A 21,547-nucleotide genomic window follows, 5' to 3' on the forward strand; every position below is an offset into this window, starting at 1 on the left:
CGCGCGCATAACGTGAGTAAGGACCCAAAAGCCCGCGAGAGGCCGCTGTAGTGCCTGAGTAAAAACAAATCTCTATTTTAAATTTTGGACTCCCGAAGCATTTCAGTAGGTATATTTTGTGGTTTTGGTAACAAATAAAGCGACGAGTTTACGATAATTTACAGACACGCTACTGAAGTGTTTTAAATAGTTTGTGCGTAAACGTTGAAGGCAGGTAATCCTTCCGCCAAACTACGTAGCCCCTGATAAACCATAATTTTGGTCTTCTTGAGCCATCTCTCCTGCTCCAAATCACCCCGAAATACTTGTTTGTTTTTACTTATTTCATACCTTCCTTTAACACAGTTGTTTTACTCGCGTTAAATAAATAAACAGCCGCGGCGAGGGAAAACCACAGAATCCCTCTAATTTCCCCGTAAACCTCAATAAACCCTTTATCCCGGTGCGACCTAGATTTTACTTTTGAATCAATCTAGGTCAGATGATTACAACACGCACATATTTTGAATGCATGCTTGTATATTCCCGTGGACACTCATACATTATCTATCTATCTAATATAATATAATATAATATAATATAATATAATATAATATAATCCTGCACATTGACCATTGGTGTCCACTTCCCACTGAACTGGTCTAGCAAGTTACAGTGTTAGTGGGTTGGTGTTTGAGTCTGGTTGCTTCACTTGCTGCACGGACACTGCGTCGGTGCGAGTCAATCGGCAGCACTGCTCCCTCCTCTTCTTCCTCACTTTGCAGTCACCATAGCCACAGCCATGAGGTCCCTCTTGTTCGGTGCGATCCAGACCCTCTTATTCGCTCTCGCCGGCTGCAGCGCTCCGTCGTCCTGCCCGAGAGGGCAGTTTGTGCTCAAGAGCCAGTGTGTCCTCTGCCATCCCACCTGCTCCGAGTGCAGGGGCCATGAGCTGTTTGAGTGCACTACCTGTGGAGTGGGTGAGTAAAAGGATGTACGGCTTGGAACACCGCAAAAAAAAACAATTATTTATTCATAGAAACGCATACAGTTTTAACTACGGGATTGGATTTAATAGTTTTTTTTAAATGAGTGAACTAATGTATTGATATGATTTGCCACATCTAAACAACTTAACCCCTCGTTTTAGTTAGTATAATCAGTTTTATTTGTATTTTAGATGTAATGGATTGTCTGTGTCCACCATTTTAATGGATGACCATTTAAGACATACCAAAGTGGTTTGTAGTTTAACATTTACCCTTGTTAAAACAGTCAAGGGTGTGCTTTCTAACATCTCTGCGAACAGAGGGACCCTTGACATTGTTAAAAAATGAAGGTGTGATCATTTTTCTCCTGTTTTTTTTTTGTCAGCGTAATCTGATCGCGTTAGAATGGGCTCTTTGTTAATCCGAGGGAAAGGAGAAAATATCCCCTTTGGCTCGAATTATTTGTGCGGTTCACCGGGTTTAACCTCTCTGCCACACACACACTTGTGGCATGGTCACATTTGTGTGTGCTGCAGCCATCTCCATTAGTCAGTACACATTGCAGCAGAGTCTTGTGTGTAATATTAATCAGCCCTATGGAGGCCAGTCCTGATGTTGTTTTTCAAAGAGCATCAAAAGTAATTCTCCGCTGTGTATTTTCATGGAGCTGTTGTGTGTGTGTGTGTGTGTGTGTGTGTGTGTGTGTGCGTGTGTGTGTGCGTGCGTGTGTGTGTGTGCGTGTGTGCATGCATGCATGCTGGGTGGTGGAGGAGTTTCAAAAAGCAGGTGCAGCATGTGGCTCCTCTCCTGTCCCGACTCGACTCTTGCAGTTAATGCTGTGCGTAGCTGCTTCTAGGGATGCCTCAGGGGCCACAGCAAGGCCTGCTGAATATACAAGCAACTCGGGTTTAGACACTGTATACATTGTGACCATTCAACTCAACTCAATTTTATTCATAGAGAACTTTAAAAAGTTTTTACATTACAATTTGAGGTTCTCAGTTGGTGACTCCAAACAAGTTAGCGTTATCCTCTCCTATTCATTGTGTCTTTTGTTTCAACATAAGTTGTACATCTATTGTTTTGAAACAAATTTATTCCCAAATAAATTATGATGACTGGCAAAAACAAGTTTAGAGTAACAAAATATTAGGCTTGCAAAATGACTTAAGATATTTACTACCAGAAATTGAAAACCAACAAACAAAATCCTCATTTTCATGAATCGCATTGAGCCTCTCTTTGTGGGCAGAATTGTTTTTTTCTGTTTTGCAAATGCCAATCAAGTCCAGTAGCTTCTTCTTTGTTTTACAACAGAATATCATGCACTGTCTTAAATGCAGACGCATATCTTTGTGACAGTGATTAAAATAAATAAAAAAATAAAAAAATAAATAAAAAGTTCATATGTAGAGCATACGGTGTGATGTGAAGATAGGACTTTTATCTACAGTGCCAAAGTTTTCCCCATTTTAGCCCATATTGGTCCAGATTTTCAAAACTAAGCCCATTAATTACAACATCAGAACAAAGCTGATGTTTTGAGCCATACCTCAAAATGCTAGGTGAAGGAATGACAACACAGCACGTTTAACACCAGCCTGACTGCCAGCTCCAATTAAATAGGATCCAAGAAGAAGAAGAAGAATCACCTTTTATTGTCATGAACATTTGTTCTCTGCATTTAACCCATCACAATGAACACATACACATGTTAGTGGAACACACTGGAGCAGGGGGCAGCTGAAGCGCCCGGGTATCATTTTGGGGTATCAGTGTCTTGCTCAAGGACACCACAGCCGTGAGTCCGGGTGATGTTGGCGGAGGATCCAGTCGGGGTCTTTAACCTAGGTCCCCCACGGTGGCAGGCGATGAGCTTAACCATTGGGCCACGGCTGCCCAAGGTTTAAAATCCAGTCCTGTACATCTTTAAGGAGGTGTAAGATGGATCACCTTATTTTAAAAGTCATATAAAGCAACAAGACATCCTCTTAGGATCAAATACACAAGGGCTGTTTTCAGTGTGTGTGTGTGTGTGTGTGTGTGTGTGTGAGTGACAATGAGCCTCCCCAGAGAACATAAAATGACTATGAATTTTGCTTTTAATCAATACCTGAAGTTAGTTTCTCAAGCTCTGGTATCTTCCCTGGAGAGAGAAGAGGGAGTGAAGCTCCTCTGACCAACTAAACCACTGAAATACTGCTGCTAATACCTTACTGTTAATCATATCGATATCATATTAATCAGTCATATCAATCATAACCATATGCATTACCTGTAACTGAGAAGCTCTCTTTATCATTACAAATTTGGGTAAATGGATTCCATGAGAGTCACTGATGGTGTAGTGGTACACTCGCCTGACTTTGGTGCAGGCAGCGTGGGTTCAGTTCCCACTCAGTGACGGTGTGAATGTGAGTGTGAATGGTTGTCTGTGTCTATATGTGCCCTGTGACTGACTGGCGACCAGTTCAGGGTGTAGTCCGCCTTTCGCCCGAAGTCAGCTGGGATAGGCTCCAGCGTCCCGCAACCCTAACCAGGATAAGCGGTGTTGAAAATGGATGGATGGATTCCATGAGTCATTGATGGTGTAGTGCTACATTTGCGTGACTTAGGTGCAGGCAGATTGGGTTCAGTTCCCACTCAGTGACGGTGCGAATGTGAGTTTGAATGGTTGTCCGTGTCTATATGTGCCCTGCGAACGACTGGCGACCAGTTCAGGGTGTAGTCCGCCTTTTGCCTCCACCACCCCACGACCCTGAACAGGATAAGCGTTATTGGAAATGGATGGAACCACTGGGGTGACTTCCCGGGGAGTATTGGTTGTGTGATGGTGACTCACCCATGTTTCGTGGGTCCCCGGCCCCGCCTGTGTGGAGTTTGCATGTTCTCCCCGTGCCTGCGTGGGTTTTCTCCAGGCACTCCGGTTTCCTCCCACATCCCAAAAACATGCATTAATTGGAGACTCTAAATTGCCCGTAGGTGTGACTGTGAGTGCGAATGGTTGTTTGTTTGTATGTGCCCTGCGATTGGCTGGCAACCAGTTCAGGGTGTACTCCGCCTCCTGCCCGATGACAGCTGGGATAGGCTCCAGCACGCCCGCGACCCTAGTGAGGAGAAGCGGCTCAGAAAATGGATGGGTGGATGGATGATTAAAGGAATGGTAATTAAAAAATGTTAGTTATCCGATTCATCGATTAATCAAAAACATAATCGACAGATTAATGGAGTATTGAAGTAATAATTAGTTGCAGGCCTACTCGCATATGTTTTCGCCAGGTTCTCCCACTTCCTCCCAAATGACAAAAACACACGTTAGTTTAATTGAACACTTTAAAATCGTTCATGGGGTGTGTATATGTGAATGCTTGTTTGTTCGTGCCCTGCAACTGACTGGCGACCAGTCCAGGGTGTACCCCGCTTCTCGCCAAATGTCATCTAAGATAAGCTTTGCGTCACCTGCGACCCTAATAAGGATAAGTGGTATTGAAATTGGTTGATGGATGGATTGCATGAAACGGTTCCTTGGGGCCAAATGGTATCTTGAACAAGAAACTGTGTCAGAATTTGTAAAAACAGGTCTTCTGTGCCCTTTTCCTTCAGATGAAGATGGACAGGAACGTTTCTTCCACCAAGGTCGCTGTCGGACGCACTGCCCCCGCGGACTGTATCCTGACAGGGGTCGCTATGCCTGCCTGCCCTGCATAGCCAATTGTGAACTCTGCACAGATGGCAACATATGTGCCAAATGTCGCGAACACTACAAATTCCATAACGGGCTCTGCCAAATGACACTCTGTGATATAGGTAAACAGGACGCCAAATCTTTTGTTGTTGACAAATCCAAGAACAACAGCTTGCTAGTGAGCACTTTTCGACCTTCATTGGATACACAGTTGCTTAAATGTGATACAAATAGAGGTCAAATAACTCAAAGCTTTTTAAAAATGTAATTACAGAAAATGTCACAAAATGTCAGATTTGTATATCTCTGTGTTCCAGGACAAGTGCAGGACCCCGATACAGGCGAGTGTATCGACTGTGAGATGGCCTGCAAAGCATGCGCAGCAGGTAAAAGTCTCTCTTACGTCAACATTTGTTGATATATTTATTGAAGGTCTGTTATGTCTATTAAAACCCTGTTTGTAAAATTACTCAGTGAATCTGTCCTATAGGAATTCAAATTGGTCATTCTTCCTTTTTTTAATTTTTTTGTATTTATTTATTTATTTTTTTTTTTACAGAAGATCCTGAGATTTGCACCAGTTGTGTTCAAGGTTACCTTCTGTGAGTTTTTAAAACAAATATGATTATTTATCTTGCATTCATTTTATCTGTCAATGAGTGGCATTTCCTTCCTTCATCCACCCTGACAGTGAGTGAACATATGACTATATGACATATGATTTGAAAATGTTAAAGTAAAATTTAAAGTGCTTGAAGGACAATGTTTGGGATTTTTGGTGTAGAAAATGGTTTATAATGCCTCAAGATGTTGCTCAGAAGTAATCACCCCTTGTGCGATTGGCGTTGTACACATTTCCTATTTATATAGTTTTAAAGTTTTACTCTATGTTCTAAAACTGCAGTTGGCCATCGGCAGCCAACACCAACTTATCACTTAGACAGTGTGGATCACAGTTGAGAGAGCTTAAACAGACCTCTGATTGTTTGCATCAGCCCCTTTTCTGGTAATATATATGCATCAGGTTACCTCACATTCAGAAAGAGACACTGTTACCTGAGCCACAGTGGTGCTCAGAGGAGGGGTTTGTTCCAAAAGAAATAATAGGTGTATGCAAAGAGTGCAAGGCTGCCCGAGGGTTTATGTCCACCTTGACGTCACCACTTGTGAATCACAGAAGATAAAGTCAAATTATAACTCTGTTGTTATATTTTACTTATTTGGATGGCGACTTTCACTGTGGTAGCTGACTAACACAACTTCTTACATTAATATTACACTTTCTTATGTCAATTCCACCTATAAGATACCCTTCAAAATTTACCAGTATAAATTTAATTCAGGATTTCACCAGGGTATTAATCCTTTTGGACCTGAGTGTATTTATGGAAGTCAGTAGGCTACTGGGAATGGCATGTGCATTACAAAATTGTTTTCCTGCATGTTGCCAAAATCATGGAGGAGACCGGTTCACCAGCAATGACTTAGCTTTTGGATCCAAATCCACACAGAAATGTTGGGGTTTCGTGCGCCTGCTCTGTGGCGCATTTCACAAATGGGCTAACGCTACAGGTCAAGACTCAGCTGTCTAACTGCACCTCAAATACAAACAGCACTCTTGAGGACAAAAATGTACATATGCTGTACAAAGAAGACAGATGGTTCGAAAGAGGAGTGAAAGAGGCTAGCTACGTTAAGATTGAGAAACAGAGGAGAGGGGCTGCAAAATAACATATCCCCCACAGACAATGCTGTCCTTTCAATAATTCAGCCTCTAACAAATAACAAACAAACAAACAAACAAACAAACACAGCCATTTTTTTGACTTAGAGGTACCCCCACAATGATTGTTTCAACTGCATGGAATATTCCACCCACGACTCTCATTGGCTGTGCCAATGTATCTTAACGACTGTCGTTTTGCATCCCAAAAGAGTGAAACCATTCTTGGTTTGTGCCTGCCTCTAATTTAGAGAATATATAATAACTAGTTGCTTTTCCACACCAAAACTCAGGCTAGAACTTTCCTAACTAGCCAATGTGCATGAAGTGATGAAGCCTGCTCCGATGAGAGGCGAAACGTCTTCTTGCACAACCAGTAAAGTCCAGTTGTGATTTATTCAGTGCCCTGAGAATGCAATAATCTGAATGAATATGAATGTTTACTAGCAGAGGTTAGGAAACTGTTATGTAACAGTTGGGCGGAAGTTCCCAAAAACGGCTCGCTCACAGACACATTGTCAGAAATATGTCGCTTACAGAAGATTTTCTTTGGTTGTTTAATTTCACACTTGATGGGTGGGTTGGCACTCAAGAGGCCCAACTATTTGTATAAAAGCAGTTAAAAAAGTCAATTTTCCATGATAATGTATGTCCCATTAAAACTTGCTTTTCTATATTCTATGTACCTTGAGGAGTGTCGACTGCAGTTGTTTTTTTAAAAGTGGTCTATAAATTAAGTTGAGTTGAGCCTCTGACCATATATTTCTCCTTTTGTGGTGTGAGTAACTCATGGAAAAGTAATGAGTCTGTAGAAGTAGCCTCACTTTGAAAAAATGGGATGGATGTTTGGTATTTATTGACATTTAGCTTCCTCTCTAAGGAAAAGAGAATTTACTCATTTACTAACACTCAGCAGGTTTGTTTCATTGCTCAAAGGTTAACTTTATGGTGCATCTGCACCGTGTTTTACCTAATTTACACACTGCATAAAGGAAAAGGAGAAAACAAAGTTGTTGCTTGGGTAATGCTTTTGTTCTCTCTGGAATGGAGAGTATAATATTTGCACAGAAGGATCCTCAAACATCCCGCAGTTCCTCAAGTGGTGAGTTTCCAGAGACAGCGCCTGGTCTGCGCCAGATGCTATTGTGCGTGACTTGATTGATACTATGTAGCGCCTCCAGCTGTTCCCTCTCAAACAGCCAGTGCATCTCAGTGCCAAGGCAACGGCACAGAGATTGGAGCCTGGCTTGTCAGTGGGTCAGACTCTCATTAGGGAAGGTGGCACAACAGACCCAGAGGATTAGTGGATTGTTGCCTGTTGTAATTTTTGTGTGGGTGACATCTTTCGGTGCACTACATTTCAGGGCGGTTGGTTCATGTTTAATAGCTCAGATTGGTCCCAGAGGGCACCGAGAACAGGATAATGTTTCCCCTTGCCTCTGAGCTGCTAATAAATGCTAATTAACTTGCTTTATTAAGAGGAAAGAAAATAGAAGCAAAATCTGTCCCTGTTTTTGTCTCCTGTTGTATGAAAGCAATACAGTTGCAGGTGTGGTGGATGTTTTATCATTTGTCTTGTCATTTCATCGTACTACAAGTGGGTGGGACCAGCCTGTAGCAACATCCATCTTCTTCTATTGTGACATTTTGAAAGGCCCATTTAAATGTCACAATAACTCAGCGTATTGGCTTGAAATAAAGTTGAGTCTTGTCAATAATTAATTGATCAGTTTCACATGCACATACCAAGGTGTGTTTTTGACAAATTATTATTTATTAAGGGTAAATATTGTGATTGGCATTACATTTGGGTTGTTTATTAACTTTTTCTTTCACAGTTTCAGACACCAGTGTCGCAAGCACTGCCCTCAGAGCACATATGAGGACCGGGGCAGGGGTGTGTGTCTTCCCTGCCCAACGCTGTGCGCAGACTGTGGGAGTGATGCACAGTGTCTTGCCTGCCAGCCAGATTATTTCTTAAACGGTACCACACTTGATCTTTTATCCATGTTGTTCCCAAATTAGTATTAGGAGTACTAGTGTTTTTCGTGCTACCATTGTTTATGTGGGATTGACCCATTGGCATGCCGCCTTCATTTGAATTGTAAATTATGTGCATGTGCGGAAGCGTGTAAGATATGATGTGCAATATTAAGTCGTTTGAGGGTTTAATATTGGCATGTAAGGTTAATTGAAGACTCTAAATTGTCCAAAAGGTTTGAATGTGAGTGTGAATAGTAGTTGTTTGTCTATATGTGCCCTATGATTGTCTCGCCCAATGTCAGCTGTGATAGGCTCCAGCGCACCTGCGACCCCAGTGAGGATAAGCGGTATAGAAAATGGATGAATGGATGATATTAGTTTCTGCTCACTTCCTGGCCTCCTGTATAAAAGTGTCACGGTAACTGTTGCTAGTATGTCCCAAAAAAAAAAACATTTGGATAGTTTGATGGTTTCTACATCTAATTTCCAAATTTTGTGACCTCTTTGGTTTCTATCCGAATCAAATTTCAAAAATAAAAATTCATTCTGGTTAAAGAATATAAACTAATTTAATTATTAACAACCTGATTTTATTTCGTTTTAATGGCTAAAGATACAACAGAGGGAAAAGCAAATTTGCTACATTTCGGATGACATGACTTTTTATTGTGACTTAAAACTATTTATTATAGAGAATTACTGCAACAATTTATACAATTTCAAAAATTATTTCGGAAATGGGGTTGCACGAAAGGTTAGTGTTATCAATTCTGCCTCACATTTCTGCGGTTCGAATCTTTTCTGCGGCCTTTCTGTGTGAAGTTTGTTCTCGGTGTGCGTGGGTTTTCTCCGGGTACTCCGGCTTCATCCCACAAACATGAATGTGAGGTTAATTAACACTCTAAATTGTCCATAAGTATGAACACTTCTCTATATATTTATAAAAATGTGGTGTTGCAGGTGTTCACACCCCCTTATAAGTGGGGATGTTATTCAGAATTAACCAATGACATTCAAACTCATGTTAAATGCGAGTCAGCACACATCTGCCACCATTTAAAGAGCTTGTGATTTACCCAAATAAATTTCAGACATTCGAGTAGGCTTTTCCTGACACATTTTTCCTTTGCTTTCTGGCAGAAGCCTGAATGTTTTGTACTAACACTGACTGCTATTTGGAACTGTTCATAATTCCCACCACCTTGACTAAGACCCCAGTGACGGTGTTGTGTTTCTGCCAAACATACCTTTTGGAATAATGGTCAAAAAGTTAAGCCTTGGTTTCACAGTGAAGCATGTTGGTGGCAGAATCATGCTCTGGTGTTGTTTTTCTACAGCTGCACCTGGGGCCTTACAGGGGGTAGAGGGAATTATGAACAGTTCAAAATAGCATTAAATGAGCTTGAATGTGATTGGTTGCTTTTGAACACAGCTACATCCCAGTTACACCAGAGTGTGTACACTTCAGCAACTGCATTAGTTCAGTTGTTTATTTTAAAATGCCCTCTTCAAATTATATTTTTTGTATAATTACAACTGTGTACAGGTCCCAAACATTTAGGTTATAGGTGGGAGGAATCTTTGAAAGTATTTATCTTGGTCTAATTTTTTCACAACTGGTATTTTAACAGGGGTGTGTAGACTTTTAAAATCCCCTGTATTCCACATTCATGTCAGATCACATATCAAGTGTTGTCTTTTTACTACTATGTGCATGACAGGAGGCAAATGTGTGAAACAGTGCTCCCAACAAACCTTCAGTGACACCACCGGGTGGCGCTGTGAGCCTTGCCACAGCTCCTGCCATACATGCCATGGGGCTCGGTCAACAGACTGTGACCTCTGTCTCGGGGACAACCCTCCTCTTCATGGGCAGTGCCCTCTGGCAAACTGCCCATTGGGGCACTACTTTGACGGTAAGGCTTATTATCATCCATGAATGTGGCTAATTTCCCCCTGAAAGTTAAGTAGAGTGCTCATTTTTGAGTTAAGTGCCAGATGCCCAAGATGACGCTGACCTGATGTTTGACAGCTTCATTCAAGGACACTTGAGCAGAGTGAATGCTTACAGCTGACACAGGTTTGAATCCTCTCAAGGGACCAGCTAGCTCTCATTCAAGAGCTGCTTTAGTGCAAAAGTTTTGCTCATTCAGCACAGGGCTCTTTGCCACATTTCAAGCACCAGTAAAGTTGTTGTCAACTGTGCTATTATTATGAACAGTCTTGTCGGGTGCGTTTTCCTTTTATTTATAGTTTATGGATGATGTTCATCATTGTGTATGATTATGATTTTTATTTTTCCCAAAATATATCTGCTTGTCACCGTTTTTCTTGTCGCCTTTTATTTCAGCTGTGCTGACAATATCATAATAGTCACGAGGGACATTTACGCAGGCTAATGAGATGAGCAAAATTTGTGACTAACAGGCCTTTGCAATATTTTGCCCTCCTTATTTGGCTACATGGCAGGGGCTAAGTACTGTAATTAAAACACCCTCTCAGTATGATGCAGTACAATTCTACAAAACTACAAGCACAACAATAAACATATCGTTAAATGTATACCTCTTTAAAAGTGTCAATCAAAGCTAAACATTATTAACTGGACTTGTTTTATATACAGCTGTTGATTGGGTGGAAGTTTTTATTAAAGTTTGTGGCATCCGTGAAATATATAATTGTTTTACATTTTGTGCCAAACAAAATGTACACAAGTGAGCATTTATTTCTTGACTGGATTAATAATGTCTCAGCCTGCTTTTATATGAGTTGACATTCCCCTTGTGTGTGTTTTTATTCCATTCTAGCTGAGTATGGTAAGTGTCACACATGTGATGTGTCCTGCAAGACCTGCTTTGGGCCACAAGCACTGGATTGCTCCATGTGTTTTAAAGGTACAAACACCCGTTGTCGTGCAATGAAATTCACACATGATGCTACTCACCGGACATTGTGCTCTCACAGGCTTTTTCCTAGACCAGGAAAGTTCTTGCGTGGCTCAGTGTCCCCCCGGCTCCTATGCTAACTCGGCCACTCAGCTGTGTGAGAACTGCTCGCCGAACTGCGAGGTCTGCGTGGGCTCCAGTGATAACTGCATCGGCTGTTCCAAAGGCAGCTTTAAGCTCTTTCTCCACCAGGGCAGGTGCTGGTCATATTGCCCAGAGTAAGCTGCTAGCACGCTTTTATCCTTTCGAGAAATTGCATTTCTCGTAGAGGTTCTGTGTGAATACTGGGCTATGCAAGTTGCTGAGCCATAATGAAAGACATCAAATGGGGACTCTAGCAATGTTTATTTCATCAAAGCATATCTTAGTAAAATACTGGAAATTTTCATTTCTGTAGAAATTGCGCGGCACGTTGGGCGACTGGTTAGCAAATCTACCTCACAGTTCTGAGGTCCCGGGTTCAAATCCGGCTTCACCTGTGTGGAGTTTGCATGTTTTCCACGTGCCTGCGTGGGTTTTCTCCAGTTACTCCAGTTTCCTCCCACATTCTAAATACATGCATGGTAGGTTAATTGAAGAGTCTAAATTGCCCAATGCGTGTGAATGTGAGTGTAAATTGTTGTTTGTTTATATGTGCCCTGCCATCGGCTGGCGACCAGTGGAGGGGGTATGCCAGCTCTCACCCAGAGTCAGCTGGGATAGGCTCCAGCACCCCTGCGACCCTAGTAAGGATAAGCGGTATGGAAAATGGATGGATGTAGAAATTGCAATTTCTGTAGAAATTGCGTGGAGATGCTGGAAAGCTCATGGTCAACTTAAATGCTGTAGGATGAATTTGAAATGTAAAATTTGAGACATGCTGAAACTTGAGGGTAAATTTGTAAAAAAAAAAAAAAAATTGTGGAATTATTAAGTAGGAACATTTTGAAGTTATGGGTAAAGTGGGAATTCTGGGAATGTGAAATATACTTCCCAGGATGTCTTGAATTTGATTTATATTTTGACGTTGGAAAGGTTTGAATTGGTTAAGAAAGGTGGAGGTAGAAACACATCAATTGCAGTATTTGAATTGTTTAATAAATCTTCCATGCATCCATTTTCTGAGCCGCTTCTCTTCACTAGGGTCGCGGGCGTGGTGGAGCCTATCCCAGCTGTCATCGGGCAGGAGGCGGGGTACACCCTGAACTGGTTGCCAGCCAATCGCAGGGCACATACAAACAAACAACCATTCGCACTCACATTCACGTCTGTGGGCAATTTAGAGTCTCCAATTAATGCATGTTTTTGGGATGTGGGAGGAAACCGGAGTGCCCGGAGAAAACCCACGCAGGCACGGGGAGAACATGCAAACTCCACACAGGCGGGACCGGGGATTGAACCCCGGTCCTCAGAACTGTGAGGCTGACGCTCAAACCAGTCAACCACCGTGCCGCCTGTTTAAGAAATCTTGAATTTGAGAATTTGAATTTGTTAATTTCTCCATTGATTGGAATAGTTTTTGTCTTGTAGAAATAGTGTAATTATGAAATAAGTGAGTGGATGTGAAAAATAGCACCCAGGATCTCCTGAATGAGGTGAATATTTTCACGTAATGGAATTGTTTAAATAGGTTGAGGAATATAGAGTTAGAAATGTGTAAAATAAATAAATAAAAATCATGGAATAATAAGAATGTAATTCATATTCTCACAATTACCAATTCTGTGATAGGAAAATCTGACTTGATTTTACTTCCAGAGGGTACTTCGACACAGCAGAGGGATCATGCAGTGCCTGCGATAGTTCTTGCCTCACTTGTGATGGGTCCAGTACAAAGTGCCTGTCCTGTGCTGATGGCCGCTACTTGGAGGGTGGCGTGTGCACACTCAACTGTTCATTGGGGGCTTACCCTGCAGACGACGCCACCTGCAGGCGCTGCCCCCCACACTGTGACGTTTGCTCAGACGACAGGACCTGCTTCAGTGAGTTATAAATGTTTATTTCATCAAACCGCAAGCCTACTACCCCTCTTCCATATCCCTCTAGAGTGCAGTTTCTTGTACCTGATGCTGAACGGTGCGTGTAAGGCTAATTGTCCCACGGGCTACTACGAAGACATGGAGGAGGGCCGCTGTGGTCTGTGCCACCCGACCTGTGGCAGCTGTTCTGGGTCTTTGGACGATGACTGCGAGACCTGCTCCACATTTAGTCCCAAACTCTATAAGGGCGCATGCTCAAAAGAGTGCCCAACTGACACCTACTATGAGGCTGCAGCTACAGAGTGCCAAGGTGAGCCTTGATATGTTGAGTGTGTGCTTTGTTTAATATGAGTTGTTTGCATCCATGCTAATAATATGAACAGATTTGTGAGGGGGTTCACAGTTTGTCTAGAGCAGTGGTTCTTAACCTTGTTGGAGGGACGGAACCCCGCAAGTCTCATGCGGAGTGCACGGAACCCTTCCTAATTTGAAAAATAAAACATGGTTTATTTCAAATTCAAAACAGGTATATATTTTATTGTCTGTGTAGATTCTCAGTCATCCAGGTCATGCACAAAATGAACCACGCATCAGTTGCACACAAAGTCACTGTGTTAAAAGAACAAAACCAACAAAACATGAATTTCACACAAAAAACTAACAAAAAATTCAATTCAATGAAAATTTACTGCAAGTGAATGTGAATTTTGCTGTTGTAGTACAATTTATCCAAAATATTACTTGAGTAAATGTAACGGAGTAAATGTAGTGCATTCCTACCCCCCTCTTGCCATTAAATATTATTCAATATAATGAAAGCCATATGAAAAGTTACATCTTTTAAATTATCTACACATATTTTAAATACTATGAATTAAAATGACTTACTTTAAAAATGAATTACTGTGACAACATTTCAATCTGCAAATAATGTGAATAACTCCTTTTTATAAGAATGAACAAATCACCTTCTATCCAAATATTATTAAACTTGTATTTGGGCTCCTACAAAGAGAATGGTTTCAGTATCAGCTGCGTGACCTACTTACCGACCTAGTGGTTGGCACGTCTGCCTCACAATGAAAAAGTTTTGGTTCCAATGTCGGCTGAAGCTCTCCTGTGTGGCTTTTGCATGTTCTGCCTGTGCTTGCTTTTGTGTTTTTCTCGGGTACTCCAGCTGCCTCCCACATTCCCAATTGGCTTGACTATGAAACATGCTGCTCATGCACTGTACCAGTACTGTATATGCTCAGTGGCCGTAACACCGATACATAATTGCTTATACTGCTTTATTAGAAATAGCTCTTGGTATGATAGAGAGCAGCTATACACCATTGCAAACCACAATAATAAACCATTAATTAATACTGAATAGACAAGTAGAGCATTATTATCGATGTAAAGGTAGAAGCTTTGATAACAATTATCCTAAATGATACTGATGATGTGCAGAGTGCCACCAGACATGTGCCAGCTGCTCCGGTCCAGACCCAAACCAGTGCACCCAATGCGAACAAGGCCTGGTGCTGGATCCGAACACCTTGCTGTGTGGCGTGACCGGTGACAGCTACTGCCCCCCGAGGACCTTTCTGCATGACGACCAGTTCACTTGCATGGGCTGCCACCGCCACTGCTACTCCTGCGAGGGGCTCGGCAGCGACGAATGCCTGACGTGTGCCATCCCCAGATACCTTCACAGTGAGTTTCCACTGATTTTCTTCATCTTGCGCCGAAGTGCTTGTGAATGTCAAGCAAACCACTATGCAGGGTTCCCAAAAAGGATGCTTGGATTTTGTTTTCAAGAGAAGTACTTTGGTTTTAGAGTGCTGTAAAATGCAACTATTATGTTTCCCCAAAAAAAGGTTGACTTTGTGACTAAATGGATTTCTGTACATATGGGCATAATAATATAACAAAGCTAATTAGCTTTGCATACATTGCCTCTTCTTCTGCTGTTATGTTGAAATTAATTTCCTTGATCTAAAATGGTTGGATCGATTGACTATGGGGTTTATTTTTTCCAACATGAACAGGAGAATATATGAATGTTTTGAGCTCCTATTTCCATCCTAGTGCTATATTGAGGTGAATCAATCCCCTGCACTCTACACTGTACCCACACTGTAATGCTCTGTTACGGCTTGCATATTGGTCATCAACGTGCCTAAAATGCTTAAAATTAGTATAAACCCTCAACGCAGACATACTGATGATTTAATAGTGATAGCAGCCAGACATCAAAAAACAAAATCGGCTGTATATATGTCACTTATTGCCACAAATAATGACATAAAACAGTTTTTCTTCATTAAAAAAAAGTTACAAAAATTGGAGGTCAGGAACAGAAATGATCTGTCTTGTAACAGATTACAAGTTGTCTGCAGAGCTTTAAAAACATATTTAATTTGATTTTCTCAGGCTTTAATTATCCGTACAAATGACACGATCCTTACGTTTGTGGTTCAGAGGTCATAAATTGACAATAAACAACACTGCTGTATTGTCTTTGGAGTTCTTGGAGAATTTGTTGGAACTGAGGAGACTTAAAGGTGGAGAATTATCTGTGAGAACCTGTGAAAATGTAGCATTTACTGTTGGTGTTTGTAGGTCTTGGGTGAATTCCTATAAAATTTTGAGTAATCATATTTTCTATGGATAAAGTGGCCTTGGGTTTGGCTTCCTTTTAAAGGAGACAGGTTATGCATTTCATGATGCACAGACTGTTTATTTATTTACATTCTATTTAATTATTTGATAACTGTGTTTTTATAAAGTACAATACTATAGAGCGATAATTATTTTAAAACATTCAAATTCTTGGGGGGGTGTTTTATGTGGATCTGGAATGGATTGCCTTTTCCATATTTTCAATGGGGGAAAATGATTTGAGATAAGTGTTTTGAGTTATAAGAACAGTCATGGAACAAATTCAACTTGTAAGTCAAGGCACAAAGTAGAGTACATGACTGTGCTGCTGTGGAACGTGAAAAGGTTTGATATCGTAGGTATACTTATATTTTAAATTACACATTTTATTTGATGAAAATGTACTTGCACAATAGAATATGGTTCTTTTCTGGCTAAGATTTAAAAAAAAAAGAAGTTAGAGAATGGGATGAGAGTACAATGTACACAATTGTCTTTGAGTGGAGCATACAAAGAGAGGTGTGTCTGTGTACTGTTTTGCAGACAGGACCTGCGGCAGCGAATGTCCGGCTGGTACGTACGCGACCGGGCAGGAGGCAGATGGAACCCAGCTGGGGTTCTGTTTGCCGTGTGACCACGTGTGCGCCACCTGCACGGGGGCATCGCCCAGAGACTGCCTCACGTGTTCCCCGCGATACCTGCGCCTCCTTCATCTCTGTGTCCGCCATTGCCCCACTGGGTACGACATTGAATGGCATCTCATTGTTTCTGTATTGTTGACTTTGTATTGAGACAACCACTTTTTGCGGTCTGTTTGCTTCTTCCTCCACCTTTCAGTAGAAATGATTTTAAGTCAACATATCTATCTTAAATGGCATTGACTTTGTTAGTGTCAATCAACAAAAGAACAGTTGTCATCCTGATCCTCCTATCTTATGAAAACAGATAGATAGGTTTCAGCTCTCCCGCGACCCTAATGAAGACAAGCGCTCCAGAAAAGAAGGGTGGATGTTTTGTTTTTCAATCCCCTCAACGCTATTGTTTCACATCAATGTCTTTGTGCTTTACTAAAGGTACTACCAAGCGGGCTCCAACTGTGAGAAATGCCACCACTCCTGTGGGATGTGCACAGGTCCCGGGCCTGAGTCCTGCCGGGCCTGTCTGCCTCCCCTCTTGGAGCTCCAAGGCACCAAGCTGTGCGTGGAGCGCTGCCCTCAGCGCTTCTACCGGCTCGATGACGTGTGTCTGCAATGCCACATCAGTTGCCACACCTGCACAGGTGACCGTCGAGCAACCTTCGACCTAAAATCATTTTGACCTCTTACCCCCTTTACCTTGCCTATTTGTCAATATTGCACACTCTTTTGTTAGCAAGTGACATATGTGTTTGGCAGACGCCTCCCCTCAGAGCTGTATGACCTGCGACAATGGCAGCACGTTAAAGGACAAAGTCTGCTATCCACGCTGTGAGGAGGGGAAGTACTTTACTGAAGAGGTGTGCTGAAAACACATTGTTATATTGACACTACCACTTTTCGTCTGGTGTTTATTCATGCGCAATATCGTTAGCTATTAGTTGTTTCTCAGCAGCACAGTGGAATAGTGCTTAGCACGTTTGCCTCTGAGGTTTGGGGTTCGAATCTCAGCTTCTTTTGTGATTTTTGCAAATTATTTTCTCTGGGTACTCTGATTTCCCCCCACATTTCAAAAACATACATGTTAGGTTCATTGAATACTCTCAATGGGTTGTCTATATGTGCCCTCCTCATGAGGACAAACAATAGCATGACTATTAAGCACAACGACAAACAAGTGGAAATTGTAATACAGTGCAACCACACTATTCGCGGGTGATGGGGACCAAGCCTGACTGTGAATTTCCGTGAATTATTTACACTCCACTAAACACGATTATAATTTTTTATATTAATAGTTTAAACCCTAACTATACCTCAAACTATGATCCCAAACACTTTCATAGCATTTTAAATGCTTACAAACATTTTCAAACATTGCATAGCCTTAAAAATACAATAAACAGCTTACAGCTAAGCACATAGATACTGTACACAATATACAATACCTGTACATACTGTACATGTCAATGATGATGAATTACTGTAGTAGTGCAGTTCAGTGTAAAACAATGAACATTTGACTGCACAGCAAAAGCACCGGAATCACATTGGTGGTGCCAACGCTTCAGAGGCGGCCTGGCCTGGTGGGAAACAACGCTGCTTCCTAGGCCAAGGTTTTGTAGAATTGCCAGCGCTTCGATGTTTACCTGAACCGAAACAGCTGGATCCACGCATTGGCAACACAAACTGGTGGTCATGGATCGGTTTAGCGGTATTCCGCTGAGCTGTTGTTATGGATTCCGTTGGTTTTGATGCCGTGTTTAGTCGTAGTTTGGCGAAACTATCATCTTATCTATCCATTCCCGCTTACTCTTAATCACAAATCTAAGGTGGATGCTGTCAGATTTGTAAATTGGTTGAGGGAGCAAAGCGAGTGAGCGTGTGTTTAGGCATAATTTCCACTGTGGAAGATTGGGCGAGTGGACAACTTGTTCAGTGGGATTTTTTTCAACAATAACCGTTTGTTGTCTCAATAAAAGAGAAATATCATACACAGTGAAGACAGTATTTTTGCTACGAATATCAAACATTTTTTGACTTTCTTGCCGTGCTACAGAAATCTGCAAATAGACGAGTTTTTTCCCACCTAAAAAAAATATGCAAAGAAGTGAATTTGTGAAGCCGAACAGCGACAAAGCTACTTCTACTGTTGTTGTGGTAATGTCAACAGTCACACTGCGTTTCCCACCAAATGTTCTATTGTAAAATAATTCTATATATTTTATAAATGTTTTAACTGCAATTTTGCAGAAGCATTAAAAAGCCGCTTTTGCGTGACGGCTACCTCTGCAGGCCACCTGTGAGCCATGTGACAGCTCATGCAAGCTTTGCAGCGGCCCCAGACCTGACCACTGCCTGAGTTGTCACCGAGATTCTGGCCTTCACGCCGTGGAGAGCCGCTGTGCTCGCTGCTGTGAGGCGGAGGGGAACCACACGGACTGCTGTGTCTGCGACAGCCGCTCAGGTATACGCTGTCACTATCATAAACCATCACCCTTGGCTCTGACCAACTTCTTCACTATTCTACAGTTTCCCCCCGCTACTTCACTGTTCACCTTCTGTTGCAGAATTTTTGTTGTGGAATGTATATACTTGTCTATTACTGAAGGGTTTTTTAATAGGTTTTTACAGCATACTTACCGACTGTAAAAAAAAAAAAATATTTTGTAGCTCTGTGCGTGGAGTCAGGAGAGTCAGGAGACGAGCCGGTAACAGGCAAGAGCATGTCTTCGAGCGTCCTCAATCACACGTCGGCCGCCGCGCCCGTCGCGCTGCTGGCCGCCCTGGCTCTGGCTCTGCTCGCCTTTGCCTTGGTGAAGGCCCGGGCAAGGAGGAGGCTTTGCTGGAAGCGGAGTTACGAGAGACTGAGCGGTGGCGCCAACATGCCTCACGGTGTACCCGAACCGGACAGCGGCGACGAGGTGGACGTGGTGTACACGAGTCGAGGCGGCTCTGTGTACCGCCGCTACAGTTTTATCCATGACCATGACTCGGATCGGCATGTAGATGAGAGTACTTGTCTCAACCAGTCCTAGGTAAGACCCACCAAAGGGGACCACAACGACTTAGTCATAATGGGAAAATGTTCACACGGACCTGCAAAAAAAACCTACTGTACACACCGTAAAGTTTATGCCAGGCCAGTAGTTGGCGATGTCACTTTCTGTTGTTTGAATGCCCCTCAAGAGTTTGCAGAAGAAATGTAAAGGTGATGCTCACAATATCAATAGGAAGATTCTTTTTAATTTAGTCAAGAGTAAAAATCTGATGTTTTTATTTTGTTTATTGCTCTTTAAGTTATGTTGCTAATGATGTTAGGTAGTCTAGTGGAGTGTTTCCCAACCTTTGGGCCAAGGGGAAAAATCTCACAGCACTATATCAAACAAAAATTACCACAAAAGGTGTACGTACTGATTAAATGATTATGGCGTCTCGAATTACTCACATTTTCTTAGTGTGAAATCTCGGCATGATTAGAAGAACACAAAACTATTATTCTGCCAACAGGATGGACACACAAGTTAATTGTACCTTCTGCCAACTAGTGGAAGCACATTTAATTATTATGCCTGTCACTATATGTCACTGGCACACTGTAGATAGATGACCAAAGATACTTTATTTGTAATGAATAAATAATGCTTTTTGGACCAATTAAGTGCAATTGGATAATTGTCCACGGCACACATGATGATCTCTCACGGCACACTAATGTACTGCCTCGCATTTCTGAGGTTCGGGCTTCGAATGTGTGGAGTTTGCATGTTCTCCCCATGCTTGCGTGTCTTCTCTGGGTACCCCCGAACTTGCTCTCACATTTCAAAATGTTAGGTTAATTGAAGAAAGTTATTGATAGGTGTGAATTAACTTGTCAATAGGTGTGAATGGCTGTTTGTCCACAAGGTATGTGCACTGGGATTTGCTGGCGAACAGTCAAGTGTATATCCTGCCTCTCGCCCAACTCAGCTGAGATGGGCTCCAGCTCACCCGTGCCACTGATGAAGACAAGCGCTGTAGAAAATAAAGAATGGATGGTATGAGGAGCATTGACTTAATCTTCATTTGCTGATATCTATAAGCAGCATTTCTTTTTTAATTACACCCATCACAAGACAGAGATGATCAGTGCTTACATGCTCCTTTTTGGGCACTTTACCTGACACAGTCAGTTTACAATCAAAGTAAGAACTATTAGAATTGTTTCGAACCCTCCCACTTCTTATGGGCCGTTTTGATTTTGTTGTACAAAGTGCCTGCATATTGATACTGTGATGGAAATTGTTACCCAAGTGAGTAAACACTGATACACAAATAAATTAAGAAAATGTGACTGTTTTTTTTTCTCTCTTTGATGTGCTATTGCATGTATCAGTGAAATGATTTGAAATGCACCTTTGAAATGTGCTACAGTGAACAGATGCTGGTGGGATGTGCAAGTCAAAACCGTGCACACCTTACACAAATTCAAACTTCTAAAATGGAAAATTGAGCTGCATAACTTTAAATTTAAAAAAAAAAGCTGGAAAAACTGGGGTGTTCAAAATGTTTGACCCGTGATGTGTATATGTATAAAATAATTATAATAAAATGATTTTTGATAACTTTTATTATTATTACACAGCTGATAAGTCTCCAGGAATCTCTTGCCGATGCAGCGAACATGGCCGGAAGGTCATCATACAACACACAGTCATGGTTCTATTCAAGGAAAACGTCCACATGCGAACTCGCCCAACATGGGCACCACAAAGCAGTGCGTGTAGCATGGCTGTCACCGTCGCTACAATATATATTCTTCTCCTTGTACATACTGCAGTTCACAGCATCAATTCATAATTATTCTAGTAAATTTGAACTTAAGTTCACTTACCGTGTGAAGATGCAGGAGGAGGAAAATGGTCTCTTTTAAACTGGAGAAACCCCAGTCAAATGCAGGTGCAAAGGTGGATCTTAATTTAATTACAGATTACTTTTCAGAGTTAATCATAAACTATGTGATCA

General features: G+C 41.8%; 1 protein-coding gene across 3 annotated transcripts; it reads left to right on the forward strand.

The window, feature by feature from the left end:
* The first annotated feature begins 20 nt into the window (after window positions 1-20).
* On the forward strand, window positions 21-20,862 carry LOC133403290 (proprotein convertase subtilisin/kexin type 5). 3 transcript variants are annotated; one of them, XM_061678091.1, is made up of 17 exons: window positions 21-105; window positions 765-959; window positions 4,572-4,775; window positions 4,971-5,039; window positions 5,213-5,255; window positions 8,215-8,360; window positions 10,081-10,275; window positions 11,167-11,253; window positions 11,324-11,522; window positions 13,042-13,265; window positions 13,330-13,572; window positions 14,715-14,960; window positions 16,452-16,647; window positions 16,982-17,187; window positions 17,303-17,403; window positions 18,839-19,010; window positions 19,217-20,862. In XM_061678091.1, exons 2-17 carry the CDS (start codon window positions 782-784, stop codon window positions 19,579-19,581), a joined length of 2,874 nt encoding a protein of 957 aa, XP_061534075.1. In that variant the 5' UTR covers window positions 21-105; window positions 765-781; the 3' UTR covers window positions 19,582-20,862. The 3 variants fall into 3 exon arrangements, with proteins under 3 accessions (XP_061534075.1, XP_061534076.1, XP_061534074.1); XM_061678092.1 differs by lacking the exon at window positions 21-105 and having other exon boundaries at window positions 655-959; window positions 19,217-19,581; window positions 20,450-20,862; XM_061678090.1 differs by lacking the exon at window positions 21-105 and having other exon boundaries at window positions 655-959.
* Window positions 20,863-21,547: the final 685 nt, after the last annotated feature.

The sequence above is a fragment of the Phycodurus eques genome, chromosome 5 (assembly GCF_024500275.1).
Source record: "Phycodurus eques isolate BA_2022a chromosome 5, UOR_Pequ_1.1, whole genome shotgun sequence".
NCBI classification, from domain to species: domain Eukaryota; kingdom Metazoa; phylum Chordata; class Actinopteri; order Syngnathiformes; family Syngnathidae; genus Phycodurus; species Phycodurus eques.

Excerpts from the sequence above, each read along its gene's own strand:
- LOC133403290 (XM_061678091.1), top strand. The coding sequence starts at position 782 with ATGAGGTCCCTCTTGTTCGGTGCGATCCAGACCCTCTTATTCGCTCTC. Across the intron at positions 4,776-4,970 it reads AATGACACTCTGTGATATAG|GACAAGTGCAGGACCCCGAT; the intron begins GTAAACAGGACG and ends TCTGTGTTCCAG. Across the intron at positions 8,361-10,080 it reads GCCAGATTATTTCTTAAACG|GAGGCAAATGTGTGAAACAG; the intron begins GTACCACACTTG and ends TGTGCATGACAG.